At 36.6% G+C, this 20,999-nt stretch overlaps 1 protein-coding gene across 1 annotated transcript in view; it reads right to left on the bottom strand.

Moving 5' to 3' along the window:
• The window catches only part of SYNE1 (spectrin repeat containing nuclear envelope protein 1), a 335,993-nt gene that overhangs the window by 122,669 nt on the left and 192,325 nt on the right, over nucleotides 1-20,999 (bottom strand). Inside the window, exons 90-101 of the mRNA XM_070932643.1 lie at nucleotides 19,431-19,628; nucleotides 17,139-17,279; nucleotides 15,202-15,369; nucleotides 13,204-13,365; nucleotides 11,067-11,261; nucleotides 9,999-10,172; nucleotides 8,244-8,435; nucleotides 6,423-6,557; nucleotides 5,137-5,240; nucleotides 3,776-3,932; nucleotides 1,175-1,300; nucleotides 856-1,011 (exon numbers count right to left, since the gene is read on the bottom strand). Coding sequence (XP_070788744.1) covers nucleotides 856-1,011; nucleotides 1,175-1,300; nucleotides 3,776-3,932; nucleotides 5,137-5,240; nucleotides 6,423-6,557; nucleotides 8,244-8,435; nucleotides 9,999-10,172; nucleotides 11,067-11,261; nucleotides 13,204-13,365; nucleotides 15,202-15,369; nucleotides 17,139-17,279; nucleotides 19,431-19,628 — 1,908 coding nt within the window. The remainder of the gene's footprint in view (nucleotides 1-855; nucleotides 1,012-1,174; nucleotides 1,301-3,775; nucleotides 3,933-5,136; nucleotides 5,241-6,422; nucleotides 6,558-8,243; nucleotides 8,436-9,998; nucleotides 10,173-11,066; nucleotides 11,262-13,203; nucleotides 13,366-15,201; nucleotides 15,370-17,138; nucleotides 17,280-19,430; nucleotides 19,629-20,999) is intronic.

Here is a 20,999-nt window from a genome sequence, read left to right as displayed (position 1 = left end):
AGCACTATATGTATGCTACAGTCCAAGAAGCCAATTTTGTGCATATCTGTAGAAATTACTTGGTCTGTTCTGATTTACTTTCTAGGAATGAAAGGGTAGCACTAACCTTTTCCCTAACAAATTTTCTTTAGCAGAGGCCTGCCACATCCACCCAGAAGTTAGTTCCATAAATATTATAGTACACTTCAGGGACTTACTTTAATGCAAATGAAATATGCTTTTCTGCTATAAAGGCACAAAGGTTTTTTTTTTTTTTTTTTTTGCATCGCTTCTTCCACAATTAATGCTAATAAACATATCTTGTATAGCCTTCTCTTCCAGTTAGTTAGTTAGTTAGTTTATTATATTTATATACCGTCCCCTGTCCCGAGGGACTCGGGGCGGTGAACAGCCAGCAAATAAAATACACAGATAAAAAATTTAAAACAATATTAAAATCCAATTAAATCAATTTGGCCATAGTTAAAAATCCTGTATTAAAACCCCTAATTTTTTAAAACAATTCTTTTTAAAAAGAGTAGGTCAAGCCAGCCCGGCTTGATGAAACAAAAACGTCTTTAGGGCAGTTCGAAAAGCACGAAGGTCAGGGATCTCTGGGGGCAACTCGTTCCAGAAGGTAGGTGCCCCCCAGAGAATGCTCTCCCCCTGGGGGCCGCCAGCCAGCATTGTCTGGCTGACGGCACCCTGAGGAGGCCCTCTCTGTGGGAGCGTACTAGTCAGTGGGAGGCTACCTGTGGCAGAAGACAGTCTTGTAAGTACCCGGGTCCTAAGCCATGGAGCGCTCTAAAGGTGGTAACCAATACCTGTTAACTGAAAAGAGGTCAAATTTAACTCATAGGTTAATGATTGTCTTACTTCTTGATTATCAAGGCACGTTTCTGTCACTTCAGGTAATAGGGCCGTGGCAACAAACAAATGTTCTTCCACCCCATCTAGCCAAGATGAGGTAGCTGAAACACCTCTGTATAGCTTTTGCTCAAACTGCAGATTCTCTTTTTCAGCACCTCTAGCCTGGAAAAAAAATCATTAAAAAGGAGTTATATATCTGGAGAGAGACAGAGGGGCAAAATTTTATCTCTGCAAACAATTTTTTTTAAAATCAATTAAAATATTGTTTAACTTATTCTACAAAACAGCTAAGATTTTTTAAGCAATTAAAATTAAAATATTCTACCTGGGAAGGAACACTTTTGAAAGCCTCATTCAAACCAACCAGTAAAGATTTAACTGATGCTTTATCTTGAGACTTCCCTTCTTCTTTGTGCATGCCAGGCATAAGCCGGTTTGGTCTACTGTAAACCTGTTAGGGGGGAAAAAACAATAATTAAAATATTTCAGACATATGAGAAAAATAAATGAAACTTTTTTTTCCTTCTCCTTACCCTGTTAGGATTGTTTTAGATGTTTATTTATTTAACAATACTTATAGACTGACCCAGGGGTGAAATCCAGCAGGTTCTGACAGGTGCTGGAGAACCGGTAGAGGAAATTTTGAGCAGTTCGGAGAACTGGCAAATACCATCTCTGGTTGGCCCCAGAGTGGGGTGGGAATGGAGATTTTGCAATATCCTTCCCCTGGAGTGGGGTGGGAATGGAGATTTTGCAGTATCCTTCCCCTGTCATGCCCACCAAGCTACGCCCACCAAGCCACACCACGCCCACCAAGCCACGGCCACAGAACTGGTAGTAAAAAAATTTGAATTCCACCACTGTCTCCAACCCCTGGCCCATGGACTAGCACCGGGCTACAGCATGCCAGAAACCAGGCTGTACAAACAAGGCAAGCCCCATCTGTGATATGCAGGCAACATGTGAAACCATGCCCCCTCCGGTCCCTGGAAAAACCTTTCTCCACGGAACCGGACCCTGGTGCCCCAAAGGTTGGGGGCCTCTGTTCTAGAAGATTGTTAGTCTCCCAGATACTAATTCCCAGTCTTGATCGGGAGTTATCTTCTCACATAATCTGGGGGCTTTTACTGAGTTGGCCTCCTGCAATGCTACATTCAGAACCTAAGAGAGATTCATGTGCTCACTATCTGCTCTGCTCCACCTATTAGCTCCTTGCCATTTACAGAGAGGTTTTAAAAAATGGAAAAACTTTCTGTCTTTAAAAGTGGAGAGATAAATTGGTTTTTAAAGTGGGAAAAAAAATCCAGCTGCTGAGATGGCTTCATACCTTTACAATAAACCTTATTAAATGAAACTCCAGGAAAACTGAATGTCAAAAGCTTGACTCCAGCCTTCTGTTTCACAACTTTTCATTATCACATAAGGGAGTGGAAATTGTAGCAGGCTTTTTTTCAGTGTTTGGACCAGATGGGTATAATCATGCTCAGGAAAGCAGTCACTAAAGTAACCAAATGCCACATCATATATGGTTATGGGCAGTGGTGAAATCTAAAATTTGTTACTACCGGTTCTGTGTGGGTGGCTTGGTGGTGGTGGGTAATGTGACTAGGTGGGCGTGGCCAATTTTTTTTTCTTTTAAAACCATTTTTTTCTACAACCTCTTCGGTGAAGAGGTTGTAAAAAAATGCTTTCAAAAGGCTCTGACGATCCAAGATGAGCTGCCTGATCAGCAGAGGCTTTTAAAAGAAAAAAAAAACCTCTGCCGATGAGGCAACTCAGCTTGGATTGTCAGAGGCATTTAAAAGAAAAAAAACTTCTGCCGATCAGGCAACTCAGCTTGGATCATCAGAGGCATTTAAAAGAAAAAAAACCTCTGCCGATCAGGCAACTCAGCTTGGATCATCACAGGCTTTTAAAAGAAAAAAAGCCTCTGCTGATCAGGCAACTCAGCTTGGATCGTCAGAGAGGCTTTTAAAAGAAAAAAAGCCTCTGCTGATTAGGCAACTCAGCTGGGATCATCAGCTGGCGATCCCTTTGACGATCCCAGCTGAGCCGCGCGATCATCAGAGGCTTTTTTTTTAACTTTTAAAACCATTTTTTCAGCCGAAGAGGTTGTAGAAAAAATGCTTTTAAAAATTAAAAGATAAAGCCTCTGATGATTGTGTGGCTCAGCTGGGCATTCAGGGATTTTTGCTACCGGTTCTCCAAACCACCCGCCTCCATCACTACCGGATCGGGTGATCCGGTCCGAACCGGGAGCATTTCACCCCTGGTTATGGGTAATAACCAGCATCTTGAAATGATGCATCAATTGCAGCAACTGCAAGATAGGAGTAATTCTAGAACAGTAGGTTGCTCTTGCTAGTAGTCCCCCTGATGCATTCTGCACCAGCAAGTACTTCTGAGTGTCTTCACCATATAAAGTGAGCTTCAGTACAGGTAGTCCTTGACTTACAACAGTTAATTTAGTGACTGTTCAAAGTTACAAAAGCACTAAAAGAAGTAAATTATGACCATTTTTCATACTTATGATCATTGCAGCATCCCCATGGTCACGTGATCAAAATTCAGATTCTTGGCAACTGACTCATATTTATGACAGTTGCAGTGTCCCAGAGTCATGTGATCACTTTTGGCGACCTTCTGACAAGCAAAGTCAATGGGGAAGTCAGATTCACTTAACAACCAGGTCACCAACTTAAAAACTGTGGTGATTCACTTAACAACTGTGGCAAGAAAGGGGCAATTCACATAACAAATGTCTGTTTTAGCAACCGAAATTTTGGGCTCAATTGTGGTCGAAAGTTGAGGATTACCTGTAGTCCCTATTTAGGTCCTTTTCCATCTGCATAAGAAACATTGCTAAGCTAACCTTTAACATTGTTCATATGAAGAATGACAAAAATAATTCTGAAAGGTTACTTACTGACTGCTCTTGTTCTTGTTCCAGAGCATTCTGTAGAAGTCTGTGCTTAATGCTGAATTCTTGATTGAGACTTTCCCATTTCATTTTCATCTGATCTTCGCCTGGGGGCTTTTCTCCTTCTAAATTCAGTTCTTCTGTTAGTTTATCTGGCTTCTTGCTATCATATAAAATATAAATACAAATCGTGAGAATGGAATTACTGTGATTTTTCAGTTAGCATCTCATATGATAAGATACCAGAGTTTTAATGACTTCTCAAATCATGCAGATTAGGGTGGATCCTTAATTGTGCCATTAAAAATGAGATTTGAATTTGGAGTCCACTTGAAGTTACATCATTGGCATTGACAAAATCACCATTAGACAATTGCAAAAGGCAGCTTTACTTGGAACAGCTTATACCTGGCAATGTTACCTTTAACAGGATCAAATAACAACATTTGCCTATCCCAAATTCTTAGGAAAGACTCAATAAGTGGATAAAAATGTCAAATCCAGGCTAAATACCTGGCTGACTATGTGATGAACCACAATAAGATGTTTAACACCATCAAAAAACAATATCTACCTATCCCAACTCCTTGAAGTGGGCTTAATAGGTGGATAAAAATCCAAATCCAGTAGAAACATCTGGTTGACTGGGCAACCACCACCACCACCACCAACAACAACAATAAACATCTATCTCAAGTTCTTGGGAAGGACTCAATAGATGGACAAAACTGCCAAATTCAGTCTAAATATCTGGCTCACTGTGTGACTATAATAATATTGTCATATCACTGTTTGAAACCATTTTTCATAATGATAACATAAATGAGCTAAATTCATTTTAAATTAATCTAACAATTCAAGAGGAGTTGTAAATTAAATACAGTAAATATTAATGAGTTGCTAAGGCTAATATTTTTAGATGTAATAAATTTATCCTAAACTATAGTGAGAAGTGCTAATTTTGAGTCTTTCATAAAAAGCAAAGCCCACACTGTGTGATTTAGGTACAAAACAGTTTTCCTGAAATTTTATCCATCAGATGTAATGTTACTATAATTTCATGAATCTCCAGTGCATCAATTCAGAGAAGGTTTGTCTGAAGAGATCCTCACTATGGGAGAATCTGATGGTTTCTGATATTTCCTACCATCAGCAGTTTCATTCAATCTTATGTATATCATCTTATTGAAACATTCTCATAAAATGGTTAGGAAAAAATACTCAAATACTTACTTAATCTGTAGATGACAGACACATAATTGAACCTCTTATTTTAAATGTAAACTATTTTTTTCCGTACAATCTCCCTACAAGGGAATATATAGACATGATCATGGAAGATGAAGCATTTAAGCATAAATATTCACCTAGAATAAGGCATATCTGAAAATGATTGAGTTAAAATTTCTTCTCCACGACTTGCCACTGAACGAAGAAGGTTCTTTTGCTCCGCTAGTTCTTTCTCTAATTCCTAAAAAAAATAAACAAAACAGAGAGCCACTAACAGAATTATTTGAACTACAGTTAAGTTCTAATTTTGGAATGTCCCCTCTCCTATAGCCTTTCCAACACAATGAGACAAATGTTAGTGCTGCCTGTGCTATCCATTCTCAGAGGCTTTACAGTTTCAGGCAGTAGGCATATAATTAAGCGTGTAACTGCTATTTGTCACGGTAAAGAAAAAGAAGCACATTTGTAACAAGATTTGCTAAGCAGCAGCTGTCATAATTTCCAGAAAGATTATTTCATCTCTACCCATATATATTATAAAAATGTCTTGGGTGATCTTTGTCTGTATTTTATTACTATTCTATTACTTCCAACAGAAATAACAACAACATGTTTAGAGCAGATGTTAGAATGTTGCTTATTAGAAAATGGAAGCGATTATAGGATGCATCAGAACAATAACCACTGTGGAAGGATTGTAGGAGGAGAGCTGGGTTGATCTATAGACTATAGTAGCAAAAATTGTTATTGCACACTAAGATTAAGATTGCATATTAATGGAGCTAATCTAATAATAAACTTCCATTATTATGCAATCTCTATATACTGTAGGCTGCACTTCAGTATTGTATGGTTCAGTATAGTTTATTTGGTCCATCCATATATTTATTGTAGATATTTACAATTGAAAACAGCATGCACAGACCCCTACTTTTATGACAATTTATAAATTACAAAATGGTTCCAGTTTGGACTGGAGACTGAGTGCAGATATTCATGTTCTCCAGTGGTGGGTTGCCCCTGGTTGCCTCCAGTGGTGGGTTGCCCCCCTAGAACCGTAGTAAAACCAGCGGGAGGCTCCGCCCACCAACCCTGACATCATCAGAACGCTGCTGTGCATGTGCAGAAGCTTCTGCGCATGTGCAGAAGAGCGCGCAGCCCCGTTGCAAACCAGTAGTAAAGGTAAGTAGAACCCACCCGTGATGTTCTCTATATGAAAATAGGAAGAGGGCTAGAAAAGCTACACCCTATTGAGAATATTGTTAATGAAATAAGACAAAGTGTACCTCAATTACACAGAGTCTCTTTTATGGTTATGACTGAAGCAAGTTTAAAAAATCATCTACCTATATCCGTGTTGAAATGAACACAATAAAAATCCCTAAACACATATAACATTTGCATTTATGTGCAAAATGCTCACTTTCTGTCTTTGTATGATGCTTAGCTGTTGTTGTGAACGGGTTGTTTGTGCTTGAGCCAACCACTCCTGGACACTGGGATCTTGAGATGTGACCAGATCTGATTTATATTCTTCCTTTTCCTGTACAGCTCCCTGCTTTAATAAAGAAAAAGAAGGGAGGGGGTGGAGTGTGAGTAGGAAATACAAATAGAAGTAGGATTGCTATTTGAAGTGTAATTTTCTGGCTTCTTAGCATGATGATTTATATATAGATTTAGGGCTTCTAAAATGGTTTTTGTAAAGAAAATTTACTCAGAAGACAAAGCAAAAAGGGATATAAAAGAGGAAGACATGACAAGAAGAGATATCGTGATGGAGAGAATCTCATCTTTACAAGACACAGCTCTATTTAACCTCTTTATAAATATGACGAATTCATCTGGGAATATAGGAAGTTTGTTTACCATACCTTGCTTATAGCGCTGCCTATTTTATGCTATTCAGAGTCAGATCTATATCAAATTACTCAAAACAGCTTCTTAAATTATTTCCACATGTCACACCATATTATTATTCAAATTTAATTCATGAAATTACAGAGGATTTTAATTCACTAATTTAGATCAGAACTGGAATTTAAAAAGAATGGCATTCCTAATTTTAATGTTTTGTTTTATTTGGCAATGTGATTTGGTATACTGACCAAAAGTTACCATTCCTCTACTATGATCAGAAATATAAGTCTCTGGTTATTAGCAAAAATATCATATGCTTTATCATTTAACTAAGAATTAAATAAATAATAGGACACACATGCCTACAAAAAGATCACAGATATCTGGAACAAACCACCTTGTTGAAAAGAAATGACAAGGTAGATATTCTAAATATTTGAAAAAGAAGTTTGAAATGGTATTGTGTATGAATGAACTGCTCATTTGGTATGCAAACTTTTCTATATAGAAATATTTATTTATTAAAATCATATACTGCCCATCTCACTCTGATAAGCGAACCAACCAACCTGGCAGATGATATCCTAATTCAAAAACTATGTTGAGAAATGAGAAGCCTTAATGAGCATTGGCAAGTCCCTGCATGTATTGTGTCCATAATGATCACAGACAACATCCATATGGAATTGTTATATCAAATAAATGCTCCAGAATTAAAATGTATACCCTTATTTAGTGAAAGAACCCTACTAATGAAAGCAGGTCTTTCCTCATTGTTTCTTATCCATGTAAACAAAAAATGGTGTATTAGAACAAAATACTACTTGCCATTTCTCTCTGACTTTAACCAATTAACAATGAATTAGTAACTTTATTTGATTTATGACTTGATTAATGCTCATTTTTATATCAAGGTTACAATATTTGAACATTTGTCCCAAAACAAAAAGTACTCATCAGAATAGGAGGAGAGACAGTTTGGTATACTGGTTAAGGCACCAGACTAGAAAGAGGAGACTGGATGTCAGTCCCAGTTCCAAGTGGATCACTTTGGACCAGCCATTCTCTTTTAGCCCTAGAAAGAAGGTGAGGGCGAACCACTTCTGAGAATCTTAGGGACTGCTCAAAGCAGTTGTCAAGACTTAAGGCTGACTCAAAGGTGTGTCCACAAACATACACAGAGACAAAAGTAGAAAGTGGGGAATAAAACTGAGCTAGTAAATCAGCTCACACAGTTTGTTATTTAATTATATCAAATATTACAAAAAAAATAAAAAAAAAATAAGAGGAAACATTATCCCAGAGTATATATTCTTAACAGTAAACATTATACTATTTCTCAATTGCTACACATAAACCCAAAAACCAGTTGAAAAGAGCTCCTTACCTGGATGTTGATCTGCTTGTCACGAAGGATTCTCTGTAGTTCCAGAAGACTTCCCTTCAGCGTTCTGAGTTTCAGTGCCAGCTGCTCAGCCTCATCCTTGGTTTGAGCTTTTCCTTCCATGAGGAGGTTTTCATTGTGTACGGACAGCTCAGACAAAGTCACCACCTTCTGCTCAATTTCCCCAAGCATATTCTGAAGCAGCAAAAACAGCGAAGCAAATTCATACATTCTGAAGCATCCATCAAAAACCTACCTCACTCTTTCTTCAATGAAGAAAAGCAAACAAATTCACATTGTTGCTGAGTATTTTCTCAAACTCAATGTTCTCAGAAACATGCTTAAGATATTTCATTTGTAAAAAAAATTTTTTTTGTTTGAAAAGAAAGACATAAGTGATAAATATATGTTGGATGTCACTGTTGCTTATATGTTTGCTTCTGTTCCATTTCTTTAGTGCAGTAATCTGGCAGACAATGACATCCGTAGATTATTGCAATAGGCAGATCTCATTTAGTCACGACAACTTGTGTCTTATTTTTCTACTTCGTGTACTTCTGCACTTCTCACCCTTCCTTCCCTCATTGCTCTCTTGAATTGATAAGCTTCTTCTCACAGTGGATATTTCTGATTGGTGCAAAACTGACCTAAGATCCTCTGCATAATCTTCTTTCACTTAGAGCGACTTAAAGGGACAAATCTCTGGCATATTTATTTTGAAATGCAGATAATTTATTTACATGCAGTCTAAATATTCTGACATCGACAAGTTTAAAGATTTCTGGGTTAAATTATTTGCTCCTTTTTTATTTTTATAGAATTCTGAGGTTTACATAAATTCGAGGCAGGCTAGCAGTTTGTCTAAAACTGTACCCAAAGGCAATTATATAATGAAGCATAGAAATTACAATGAAATTAATATTGTGCAAATTATGTATTTGTGTCATGATACAACTAGTCCTTCTCACTGCATACAAAGATGGCATGACACATTACTCTCTCCCATTACAAAGAATAAACAGGTAAAATGAAACAGATAAGCTAATTCTCTTTCTAGAAGATCTTCCAACTAAACACTTGTCTGCTTCTATAAACACAACTTTATTAGATTCTTCATAGATTATCTCTCATTTCTCATGTAAATCAGATCATAAGAATTTAATGATGTGTTTCAGATAATCCTCGTCTTTGCTTAAACAAAGTCTTGAATTTTATGCCTCCTGCTAACCTCTTCTCCAAAGGACAATCATTTAGAGTTTAGAAGGACTCTCTTCCCCTTTAAAACTACCTGTAGTTTATTATTATGTTCAGTTTATTTTATGAATATATGGATTATTACACAAACCATGACCATAAATCATGGGCTGATCTTGACTTGTTTCAACAAACTACAATTTAATTGGAGTTTAAACTTCTTCAATTTAAGAAAATATTTTTTCTCTTCAGTAATTATTTATAACTCTTAAGGTTTAAAGCATAAAATTGTCACTATTGAAACATTTTAAAATTACTTGCATTATAACTAGACTTTATTGTATGATGTTTTAAGCCTGAACAAATCACCCACCCACCCAATTTGTTACCAAAAATAATGCCCTGTAATTTAATTTTATTTTGACACAATTAAAACTGGCCCAACTGCTAAGAGTTGACACTGATCTGATGGCACATAATCAATAAAAACAGCATTCCTGTTGTGAGTAATGTTAATTTATTAAATATTAGAAATAATATTTAAATATGAAGAATTTTTTCCACCTGGCAGTCAACCAACTGAGAATCCATATCCATAGGCTCCTCGTCAGTCACCAATGTAGTATTTAGAGATGCTTGTGTGTTCAGAAGCCAGTGATCAAGTTCATCTGCCTCAGAGCGATACCTTTGCAGGGCCTGCTCTTGACGCTGTTCTTCCAGTTGCTCATTGAGTTTCTCCTGTGAATTACACACTATTATTTGTAATGTATTTGTTTTCAAATGTCTGCCATCTTGTTAGGTGATCTCCTGGCCCACGGGCCAGATACGTCAAAACTCCTGGCCCACAGGCCAGATGCGTCACGCGCTGGCCACACCCACACCTAGTTTAACGAAGGGGAAAAAGTCCCGATATGTCACGTGACACCGCCATGACAATGTGAGTTTGATATCCCTGTCCTAGCTGAAAGTGCAAAAATAGTCAGGATAGAAAAAGATAAGGGCTTTTCACACATTGAGTTTCTCAAGAAGAATGGGAAAGAAGCTGAAATGGGCTAAAGAGCTGGCAGAAAGGAAATGTTAGCCTGAGAGACGGAAAGGGAGAAAATGGCTAGCATGGATTGGATTAAAGTAGTTTTAGATTTCTGAAAATGTGCATGTTTCTCGGCAATAGGAGATCACCAAAGAGGAGTTAGCACAATGTATAGGGAGAAGATAACAGTTTGAGAGATTAATTTATCCCAGTCCAGAATTCCCAGGAGAGAATAATATTAATTCTTTTGCTGGCCATGAGACTTATTCTTAACACATAACCTTAAGTTAAATCTATGTAGGATTTAGTAATTGCTGCACCGTGTGAGATGTTGACCCTGCCCTGTGGGAAAAATAAAGAGAAGCACTGTTGCTTCTGAAGCAATATTGCAGAAGGGGAATTTCTCATGTGCAGAAAACTGTGTAACTGAAGCATGAAGGAGTCAGGACTTAATACAATGAAAACCATCCAGCCATGGTGTTGTTGGATTATAGAATTGGATAGTGTCAGATTAATCCATCAACATATCCGCAGTCCCCGTTGAAAAAATTAATTTATTTACTGAACTGTGTAATTAAAACTTTCTTTCAGCATCCTGGTACCTCAAGAAGCTGCTGTTTTCCTGAAGCTTTCATTTTAATAGTGGCCATTCTCTCTGCTAACACGGTCAGCGTGGATTGCAGAGCCAACTGCTCAGCAGCATCTGCCTCTAATGGTTCAGACACCAATTCCTCCGCTAATGAGGTTTGTAGCTCACTTATTTCCTCTTGGAGCATCAGAATTTCATCCATCAAAGCCTATTAAAGACAGAAGTTAAACAGGACCAACTTAATCACTTTATTTCTGGGAAAAAACATGTCTTAAAATGATTAATACGTTTGAACTGCTGAGTTCCAGTGAGTATAGGTAGTCCTCGTCTTACAACGATTCATTTAGTGACTGTTCAAAGTTACAATGGCACTGAAAAAGTGACTTATGACCAGTTTTCACACCTACAACCATTACAGCATATCCATGGTCATATGATCAAAATTTAGATGCTCAGCAACTGGTTCCTATTTATGAATGCTGCCGTGTCTCAAGATCAGATTATCACTTTTTGTGACCTTCTGACAAGCAAAGTCAATGAGGAAGCCAGATTCTCCTACCAACCATGTTACTAATTTAACAACTGCAGTGATTCACTTAACAACTGTGGCAAAAAAAGATCATAAAATGGGGCGCAACTAACAAATGTCTCACTTAGCATCGTAACGTTTGGGTTCAACAGTGGTCATAAATCGAAGATTACCTGTATTATAAACTGAGTAGCACATTCCATTGGATCCTATGTATATATAGTACCACAGAGGAATACAAGATTTAATTGCTTTATTTAAATACTCACTTAAGCATCTAGGCACATCAGAACTAAACAATCACAAAATCAGACCAAAACACTCTATTAGGAATTGATGTTTATAACCACAATATGTTAATTTATTTAAAATCAATGAGTTAAGATTCAGACTTGTGGCACCTCCACATAAATAAATGACCAGTCCTGGAAATGGCTTTGTCCTCAATTGCTCCTGTATCCTCTACTTTAAGGTCCATTCTCTGTAGCACCCAGTCAGAGCACTCTCTATTAAACCAATGGAAGGGTGGGGGGAAAAAACCTTCCTTTTATAAAAAAAAAAGGGGGAAAAATATTGGGCTAAAATTAGAAGTTGGATAGAAGAGATAATTGGTTACAATGTGGACTTGAAACCAGAGAGGTTTTTACTGGGGATATTGAACAGAACTTACAGTAAAGAAGTTAGATATTTGATTTTGCATATAATTACAGCGGCAAGGATAGTCTATGCACAGTCCTGGAAAAACGAAAAGGTACCAACAGAGGAAGAAACAATTAAGAAAATCCTGGACTGTCCAGAGATGGATAAATTAATGAAAGAAATAAAAGAAAAGGAAAATACAGAATATTATCAAGTATGGGCTGAGTGGTACGATTGGCTCAAGATTAGGGAAAGTAAAAATGAATAAATGATGTGACAAATGTGTAAAATACTGTAAATGAATTAAACTGGAAATAAAGGGACGATAAAGATAATAAAGGATGAGAAAAATGGGAAATGTAGAAAGTAGAAAGTAAGAGGAACGAAACTGATATGTAAAAAGAAACACATATTGTGTGTTTGTGTTTTGTATGTTGTGTTGTGTTATTGTAAAATTAATAAAAAACTTTTTAAAAAAAAATAAAAAAGGGAAAAGACATTCCCTCTTTCCAGGCTCCTTTGAGGGACTGGCAAGGATAAAGATGGAAGGTGATGAAATAGAAGGCTGGGGGAGTACACAGAGAGGCTAATGCACATTTTGTTAATGGAAGAGGATTTGCTTTACTTGTTGATTCATTCAAACAGACTTGTTTGAAGATTGTATGGGCCTCCCCAGACTATCTGGAATGAGATCAAAAGTTCAATTCATTTCTTTACCTGCACTTTACTACAGTAAAAACAAACATAATGAATGAGCATTTGACAAATACATAATACCTTTAAAGTAATACCATTTTCCTTTTAAAATACTTATTTTCTAAAAAAAAAAACAAAACATTTCACCACTTTCTAAAAGAAGGCAAAGAATGAAAACGTGTCTGACATAACTTTGCCATACAGTTGGATCTGAAGACCAGGCACCTGAAACTGAACAAGAAACAATAAACAGCCATGTGCTTGTTTATTGATAGATTGATTTTACCTGGTGGCCAGCCATCTGGCTTTCTGGACTCTTATTATTGTCTAGAGTGTCATTTAATTTCACCTCAACGGCTTCCATTTTTGTTGATATAGACTGAAGAGAATCTTGATATTTCTGCTGCCGTTCAAGGGCTTCATAAAGTGTGCGCTGTTTTTCACTAATCTAAAAGGAAAATTTAATTTTAACAAATGTCATTAAAAAGAAAAAGAAAGCATATAGATATATTAAATAGGTTTTTTTTTTAACACACATATACAACTTACAGCTTAGTGATTTTACCTTAAGCTTTTAAAAGACATACTTCTGCAGAGGCTTTTTTTCCCCATAAATATTATTGCATTAAATTTTTGTTGCCAAATAGTTGCAAAACAGCTCTATCAACTAGAATCTAGTTGATAAATTTAATGATACAAATCTAATGTTTTCGTATTTCATATAATTTCTTTTGCCATAACTCCTCTTTATATTATATGGATTCATGATGTTGGTAATTTAAAATGGGCATAGAACTGCTTTTATTTCTAGACATCCACATGTTGGCATGAAGTCACTTTTTTGGAATCTGACAAGTACCTGAACTATTTACTAATTTCAAATACTGTTTAACCACATCTGAAATATATTTCCAAAGCAGTTGATTAAAAAAAAAAAACACCTTTAACATAGTGACATGAAATGAACACAAGCTAAAACACAACAGAAACCCAACAATCTTACATTAAAAATATAGCAAGGGATACCTGGTGAATCTTTTTTTAAAAAAATCAGTTTAATATAACTTAACTTTTTGCTATAACTTTATTATTTCAAAGAAAGACCCCTAATGAAGATCTTTATGTATGAATGGCCAATATGAAAAAGCAAACAGATTTACCAATATTCTCACATATTAAACTTGATGGATTTTAGAGTTCACAGTAAGATTAAAGACTGGGTGTCAGAGCAATTGGTCTTGTGTTGTATAGTATAATCACAATACTCAATAATAATCCAGGATCCACATCTGGAACCACAGCTAAAGAAAACCGTCGTGGCGCAGTGGTTAGAATGCAATATTGCAGGCTAATTCTGCCAACTGCCAGCAGTTCAATTCTCACTAGTTCAAGGTTGATTCAGCCTTCCATCCTTCCAAGGTCGGTAAAATGAGGACCCAGATTGTTGGGGGCAATATGTTGACTCTGTAAACTGCTTAGAGAGGGCTGTAAAGCACTGTGAAGCAGTATATAGGTCTAAATTCTATTGCTATTACTAAAGCTCCAAATATGACCTGAAACAGCATTTGCATTGTGGATTGCTCCTTCTGAATATTCCAGCTAATCAGCTGCTATATCAAACTTTTATTAACTTGTATTTTTTGTTTTTCAAAAGTCAGTATTCCATATCCAAAAACATGATCAGCCCTCTCTCATTTTGGCAGCCTTGCCCTCCTTTATCTCCTTCATATTTTATGGAGGCATGTTAATACTTGGTTTATGGGTAGGAATAGGACCTGTAGAGGTGAACAGATCAGGCCTCATCTGACGGTTTAAAATGTTTTGTGATTTCTGGAATTTAAAGTTGAAGAGGTTATTTTAGGCCTTGAAACCTTCTATATGCAAATTTCCTCACAGTTCCAATGCAAGCTAATTTTCAATCTAAATCAGTGGTGAAATCCAATTTTTTTTACTACTGGTTCTGTGGGCATGGCTTGGTGGGCGTGGTGTGGCTTGGTGGACGTGGCAGGGGAAGGATACTGCAAAATCTCCATTCCCACCCCACACCAGGGGAAGGATATTGCAAAGTCTCCATTCCTACCCCACTCTGGGGCAGGCCAGAGGTGGTATTTGCCGGTTCTCTGAACTACTCAAAATTTCCGCTACCGGTTCTCCAGAACCTGCTGGATTTCACCCCTGATCTAAATAATATGTCTTTGCAAGTATTTACATTGACATAAGCACGAATCCCCATCCACATTAATGGTAATATTTGCTCCATTCCTCCTTATGTCAAAAGACTTACCACATTTTTCAGGGTCTCCCAAGAACGTTGCAAATCATCCAGTTTAGTACTGGAAAGGGCTTCTAATCTTGGTTCATAGGATTCCTGAGCAATCGGAGCGCTAGGTTGAATTTGGGATGCTTCTGTCTGCAATTGTTCAGCAGATAAGGCTTGATAATAAGCAATGTCCTATGAGCATAAGGTAAAATATTATATTTTCAAAAGTGCTGAAAGTTCAGCTTATTTTTGAAATTTGAATATATTTTAATTTAGTACTAATATTTTATAGTTCCCATTTATGATATTTTAACAGTGTTATTTTATTTTCTTCCCATCATTTTAGCTTGTACTTTTTATGTAAAAAACACCACCACCACCAAACACAAGGTGGAACAACTTTGAAGATGGCTATGACTGATTTAAGCAAACACAGAACTGAAGAATTATAAATGTGCTATTGAAGAATTATAAATTTGCCAATCTTTGATTTAACATGATAAACATATAGCACTGCATCCCAGTGTTCCAGGAAACAGCCAGACAAGAACTAACTTTAAACAATCACATGCTATTTAAAATATACATAAAGCCAATGACAAAGATAACATAAATATTTGATTTCAGATGTTACATATATATTTATGATACCCACTTTTTTCATTAGTTGCACTGCAAATAAGATTTGTTTCCTAAACAAGTTTCTGATATAGCTTAAAGTATCATTGACAACTATTTTAACTTTTTTCCCTTTAAGTACTTCATAGTTGTTTTAGATGTAAGCTTTGAATTATCTCGATAAAACAGCCAACCAGATCCAGTTTCTTCACTGACTCTAAGATATTTGCTTCTAAGATTGTGATGGCATTTACCTTTGCATCCATTTTTCCTGCCACACATAATATTTTCTGTGCTACTGGCTGCATTCAAAGTGTTTCTTTCATCAAATGCGTAACCCATTTTTCTCCTAATGTAACTTGCAGGATTATGATTCTAGAGTTCCATTTTTGTTTCATCATTGAAAAGCACTTTATTCCAAAACATTTCAGGTTTATCAAGATTTTATTTTGCATAGTTGAAATGATGCCTTTTATTATGACATTTGCTTCTGGCAGTTCCCATGAAGGTCGTTGTTGTATGAAACACTCTGTGCTGCAGTGGACTATCCATTTAATGTCCTTTGCAATGAAAACTTAGTTTTGGACATCTAGATTTTCCTAGCCTTCAAGCAAATAACCTAATTAAAAAATGAAGGCTGAAAAAGCGGCTGTATATTTCAGCAAGGTAATGTTCTGAAACATGCCTGTGAAGTACTTAAAGGAAAGGTAAAGTTTTGGATTGTCCTTCACAGTACCACAAGCTGAATATTATTGAAAATCTGTAGGAAGATCTCAAGTATACAGTACATGCAAGGAGACATCAGAATCTACAACGTTCACTGTTTTATTCCATTTTATATTTCTTTTCATTGTAAAAAGAATGATACGAAATGATTCCAAAATACTTTTGATGGATGGAAGGCCTGCCACCGTATGTACAGACATATGCAGTTGCAAACTAAATGAACTTTTCTATTGAAATGAAACCGATGCAAAAAAAACAGCTGAAATCATATGAAAAAAATTGGATTATTCCCGCATAAACAAAACAATGGAAAATATTATATCTCTTTCTGCAATGATTTAGTGACAGAATCAAGACAAAGAGATAATGAAATACGTCTAACATGTTAGCATAAAGTTTTGTTTTCTCAAGATCTTTTATAATGTTGACGTGCTAAACTAATTTTGTAAGTGAGAATGAATGGTGATTTCTTAATGATAAAATAAAGGTTTCTATATTTTCACAGCATGAATGATCTACACTCAGCATTACTGAACAAACGAGATATTGTACACTGTACGAGGACCACAGATGTTTGCAGATAGCACAGATGAATGAATGCTGAGGGAGGGAGATACCTGATTAACAGAAGCATCAGCATTAGCCACGGGTGAAGGAGAGCGACAGGCAGGAGGAGAAGAGATCTCACTGTTGCTTCCCTCTTCCCCAGATTCCTCAGTAACTGGTGACAGAAGTGTGTGACAGCGACCAGCAGTCATCTGCCATGGGAAATGCATCCCAAAGGACAGGAAGATCATTCAGATACCAGAAAGACTTTGCATTTAATGTTTTCAAAAATGTGGAGTTTCATCAGAACATAGTTTATAAGAGACTATGGTCCCTTCTCAAACCTGTAGACAGACTAACTATAAAGAAGGAGATGAATTCTACTCTTCATGCTACTTAATCCTTGCACGTAGGTAGGTTTTGGCAGGCAAAACATTCTCCACCTCTGTGCCTGTCAACATCTCTTTTCTACAAGCAAATTTTTCTTTTTACTTTTTTTCCCTTTCTCCTGATGATCACTATGTATTCACCAAAAGTATGTTAGTAAAGCTGATGAAGGATGAACTTCTGAGAAATTTATGTAACAGTTCTATTTAAAAATTAGTACAGCCACAATAATGATAAAACACAGGTATTAATTCTACCAAGGAAACTACGTGGGAAAAATTACAGAGAAAAACAACTAGCACATATAGCCAAAAACAAGGCAGTTTTCCCTCAGTTGAACCTGCAACACTGGGGTTGTATAGGATCCTTAAGCTCCTTTTTGTATCTTTATCTTTTATCTTTATCTTTTATTAGATTTGTATACCGCCCTTCTCCTTTCGGACTCAGGGCAGTGAACAACCAGAATAAAAACATTTGTACACAAAAGTTAAAATAATTTTTAAAAATAATTAAATGAAATTTGGCCCATAATTTAAAACATTTCAATTAAAAATTAGTATCCATCGTTAAAACCAACATGGAATCAGGCCAGCCCGGCTAACTGGAAAAAGTAAGTTTTTAGGGCCCGACGAAAAGTCCAGAGGTCTGGGATTGCTTGTATCTCTGGGGGTAGATCGTTCCAGAGGGTAGGTGCTACCACAGAGAAGGCTCTCCCCCTGGGGGTCGCCAGCCGGCATTGTCTGGCCAACGGCACCCTGAGGAGGCCCTCTCTGTGGCAGCAAACTGGCCGGTGGGAGGCAATTGGTGGCAGAAGGCGGTCCCGTAAGTACCCCGGCCCTAAGCCTTGGAAATTCAGCAATACTATAAAAAGAAGCTGATCAATATGTAAAAATAGGTGGTTTTTACATATGATACATACATAAATAAAATAAATATAAATATATAAAACAACAAAAAACAATCATTTAGCTCCATTCAACTCATTTAGGTGGCGTTTCAGTCATCTAATACTGTTTTATTTCCCTCTCCCTGCCCATATTCCACCAAACTTTCCCAGCACCCATTTAATGAGGGCATCTTATATGAGGGTAAGTACAGGAACCTAGGAACAAAACAAATAGAAAACAGAGATAGAGAATAGAGAAATAGAAACAGTTAAGTCCTCTTTTATTGGAGTTATTATTGAGATTTCCAAAAGTATCATATAGCACCTCCTCCAGTAATTCCTAGGCAAAAACAGATGAGTTGAATACTAAACTATTACCATATCATTAGACATCAACCAAGACGTAGCTAGGAAAATTGCTACCTATTGCCAGGCAGTGAGGAAGATCCCTTCAAATACTTTTAATTTTGTACTGTAATTTATATTTTAAATTTTAATTTTCTGCTCTATGATCATAATAAAATGTTTTGATTTTAAATATGCTCTTCTGTTTACTGTTAATAGTTAACACTGAAACATTATCTATAAAATATTTTTAGTGCAGTATCAACTTCTGTAACAATTTACCACTGCTGCAGATGTTTAAATAATGTATATGTAACATAACATTTTAGTTTAAATTCTTCTTCAGTTCTGCATTTAGACATGCAATCTGCATTTGACGTACAAGCTATAAAATTTTTAAATGAGTTATTAGATGTATAAGCCTCAACCTAACTTACTGTTATTTAGAGTGAGCGATTTACTGTTTTTAGTGCTGATATATAGTACACATATTTTAAAAGGTTGACTTATACCCCTCCCATCTGATAGCCGACAAAGATAATTGACTGATTTCTCTTCACTTTTCTGTTCACCTTACTGTTTTGCATAAACTGAGTTTATTATCTTTTACTCCACAGTATTCAGGCATCTCCTAAAAGCAAGTAAACAATCTAAACGACTGCAATCCTGTTCACAATAGCGTGAGAAGTGATACTGCAAATAACGATCCCGACAGATAAATGTGAATTACACGCTCATTGCTTACCATCACTACAGATGGGTGAGCACTATGTGCAGGAAGCATGTCTTCTGAATCCAATTCCTCCATTCTCTCTGACAGCCCCTCCACCTCTGTCACTGTCAGCAGCATAGTAGCATGCTTGGCTTTCATGGTTAGCATCTTGCACTTTGAATTGAGAGATGCAATTTGCTCTTGGTAACCTTTGATCTTCTCCGCCAGCTCCTGAGAAAACCACAAGATCAGTAAAGGCCATAAGGAGTACAAGCTAGCAGCAATTCTGCTTCCGTTAGAAAAACCCGGCTCGCTTCTTTAAGATCAGCCAATGAAATCACAGCTCTGTGTTTCAGACGCTCCACATTAGCCACAGCAATAGCTGAACCACAGGATGTTGATTGTGGAAAAAAGAACAAGTCAGGCTGCATCACATGCACACTTAACCCTTTAACAGAGACAGCTTTGCAAATGAGCTGCTCACTTATCACAGACAAGGAGATTAAGCTGGTGACAAAGACAAAGCATTTCCACACAGGATTCTGCTCAAAATAGGGAGGGACAGGAGAAATAATTTATGCTGTCGCCTTCCTGCAAGGCACCAAAACCAGCTGAATGTCTCCAGATACTACATACCAGGGAAATGAGGTCATGCAATAACTGGAAGCGTTTTTTTTTAAACTGCTGTTTCTCTTTATGAATATACAATAGTCAACAGAGCAGGCAATAAAACGCAAGGCTAACAAATACTGACACTTTCTTCTTGCTGTTCTAATATGCTGGCTGTGCAAATATAGCAAAAATAAATGTGGTTAGACTGGTATTTTTTTATTTTATTTTTTGTAATTGCTTAAGTACAGCAGTAAGTGGGATTACCTCAAGGTTTCATTTAGAATTAAAAAAAAACCAAACAAGCTTATTTAAAACTAAAATCCAAATATCAAAGCCTCTCTTTCTGCAGCAAATAGACATTTAGGATTAGATCTGCTTAATGTTGACTCAACCTGGCTGGCACAGCAAATAAGGATTGCAAAACAAAGCTACCATGATATAGAAGTGGCTATTTAACCCTTTAATTCAAGTACTTTGGGTTAGGCTTCTAATAAGTTTATAGAATGAGTTGGAATACAGCATTAGCTTCAGAATACTGTATAGAAAGTGACAGCAAAAATTATCAAAGACTATAAAAGGATACACACACACACACACACACACACACACACACACACACACTCCTAACTAGACCTGGACATTTTAATTTCTTTACATGTACCTTTGTCAGCTATGCTCCCAACTGGTATATAATAAACTCTTTTATGATGCATTTATAGTTCCTAAGACAATTGCCCAAAAGATGGACTAGATAGAGAAGAATAAAATGCCATGGACAATTGCATTTCAGTCAACTGCGACAGGTTTGATGTGAAACACTTTTGTGAGGCAAAGTTGGAAGCAAAGCACCTAAGGTGAAACTACTATATAGGCATCAACCACTATATCTGCCTTAAAAATGAATGGATCTCAACCCTTTATGATACATAGGTAGGAGAAAGAAATGCAAGATTAGAATCTTGGCTTTCCTGTCTCCTTCTCTCTCTCTCT

The sequence above is a fragment of the Pituophis catenifer genome, unplaced genomic scaffold, assembly GCF_029215685.1.
Source record: "Pituophis catenifer annectens isolate HBS135680 unplaced genomic scaffold, rPitCat1.0.hap2 SCAF_1, whole genome shotgun sequence".
Lineage (NCBI taxonomy): Eukaryota > Metazoa > Chordata > Lepidosauria > Squamata > Colubridae > Pituophis > Pituophis catenifer.
This window is presented reverse-complemented; position numbering and strand designations above follow the sequence as displayed.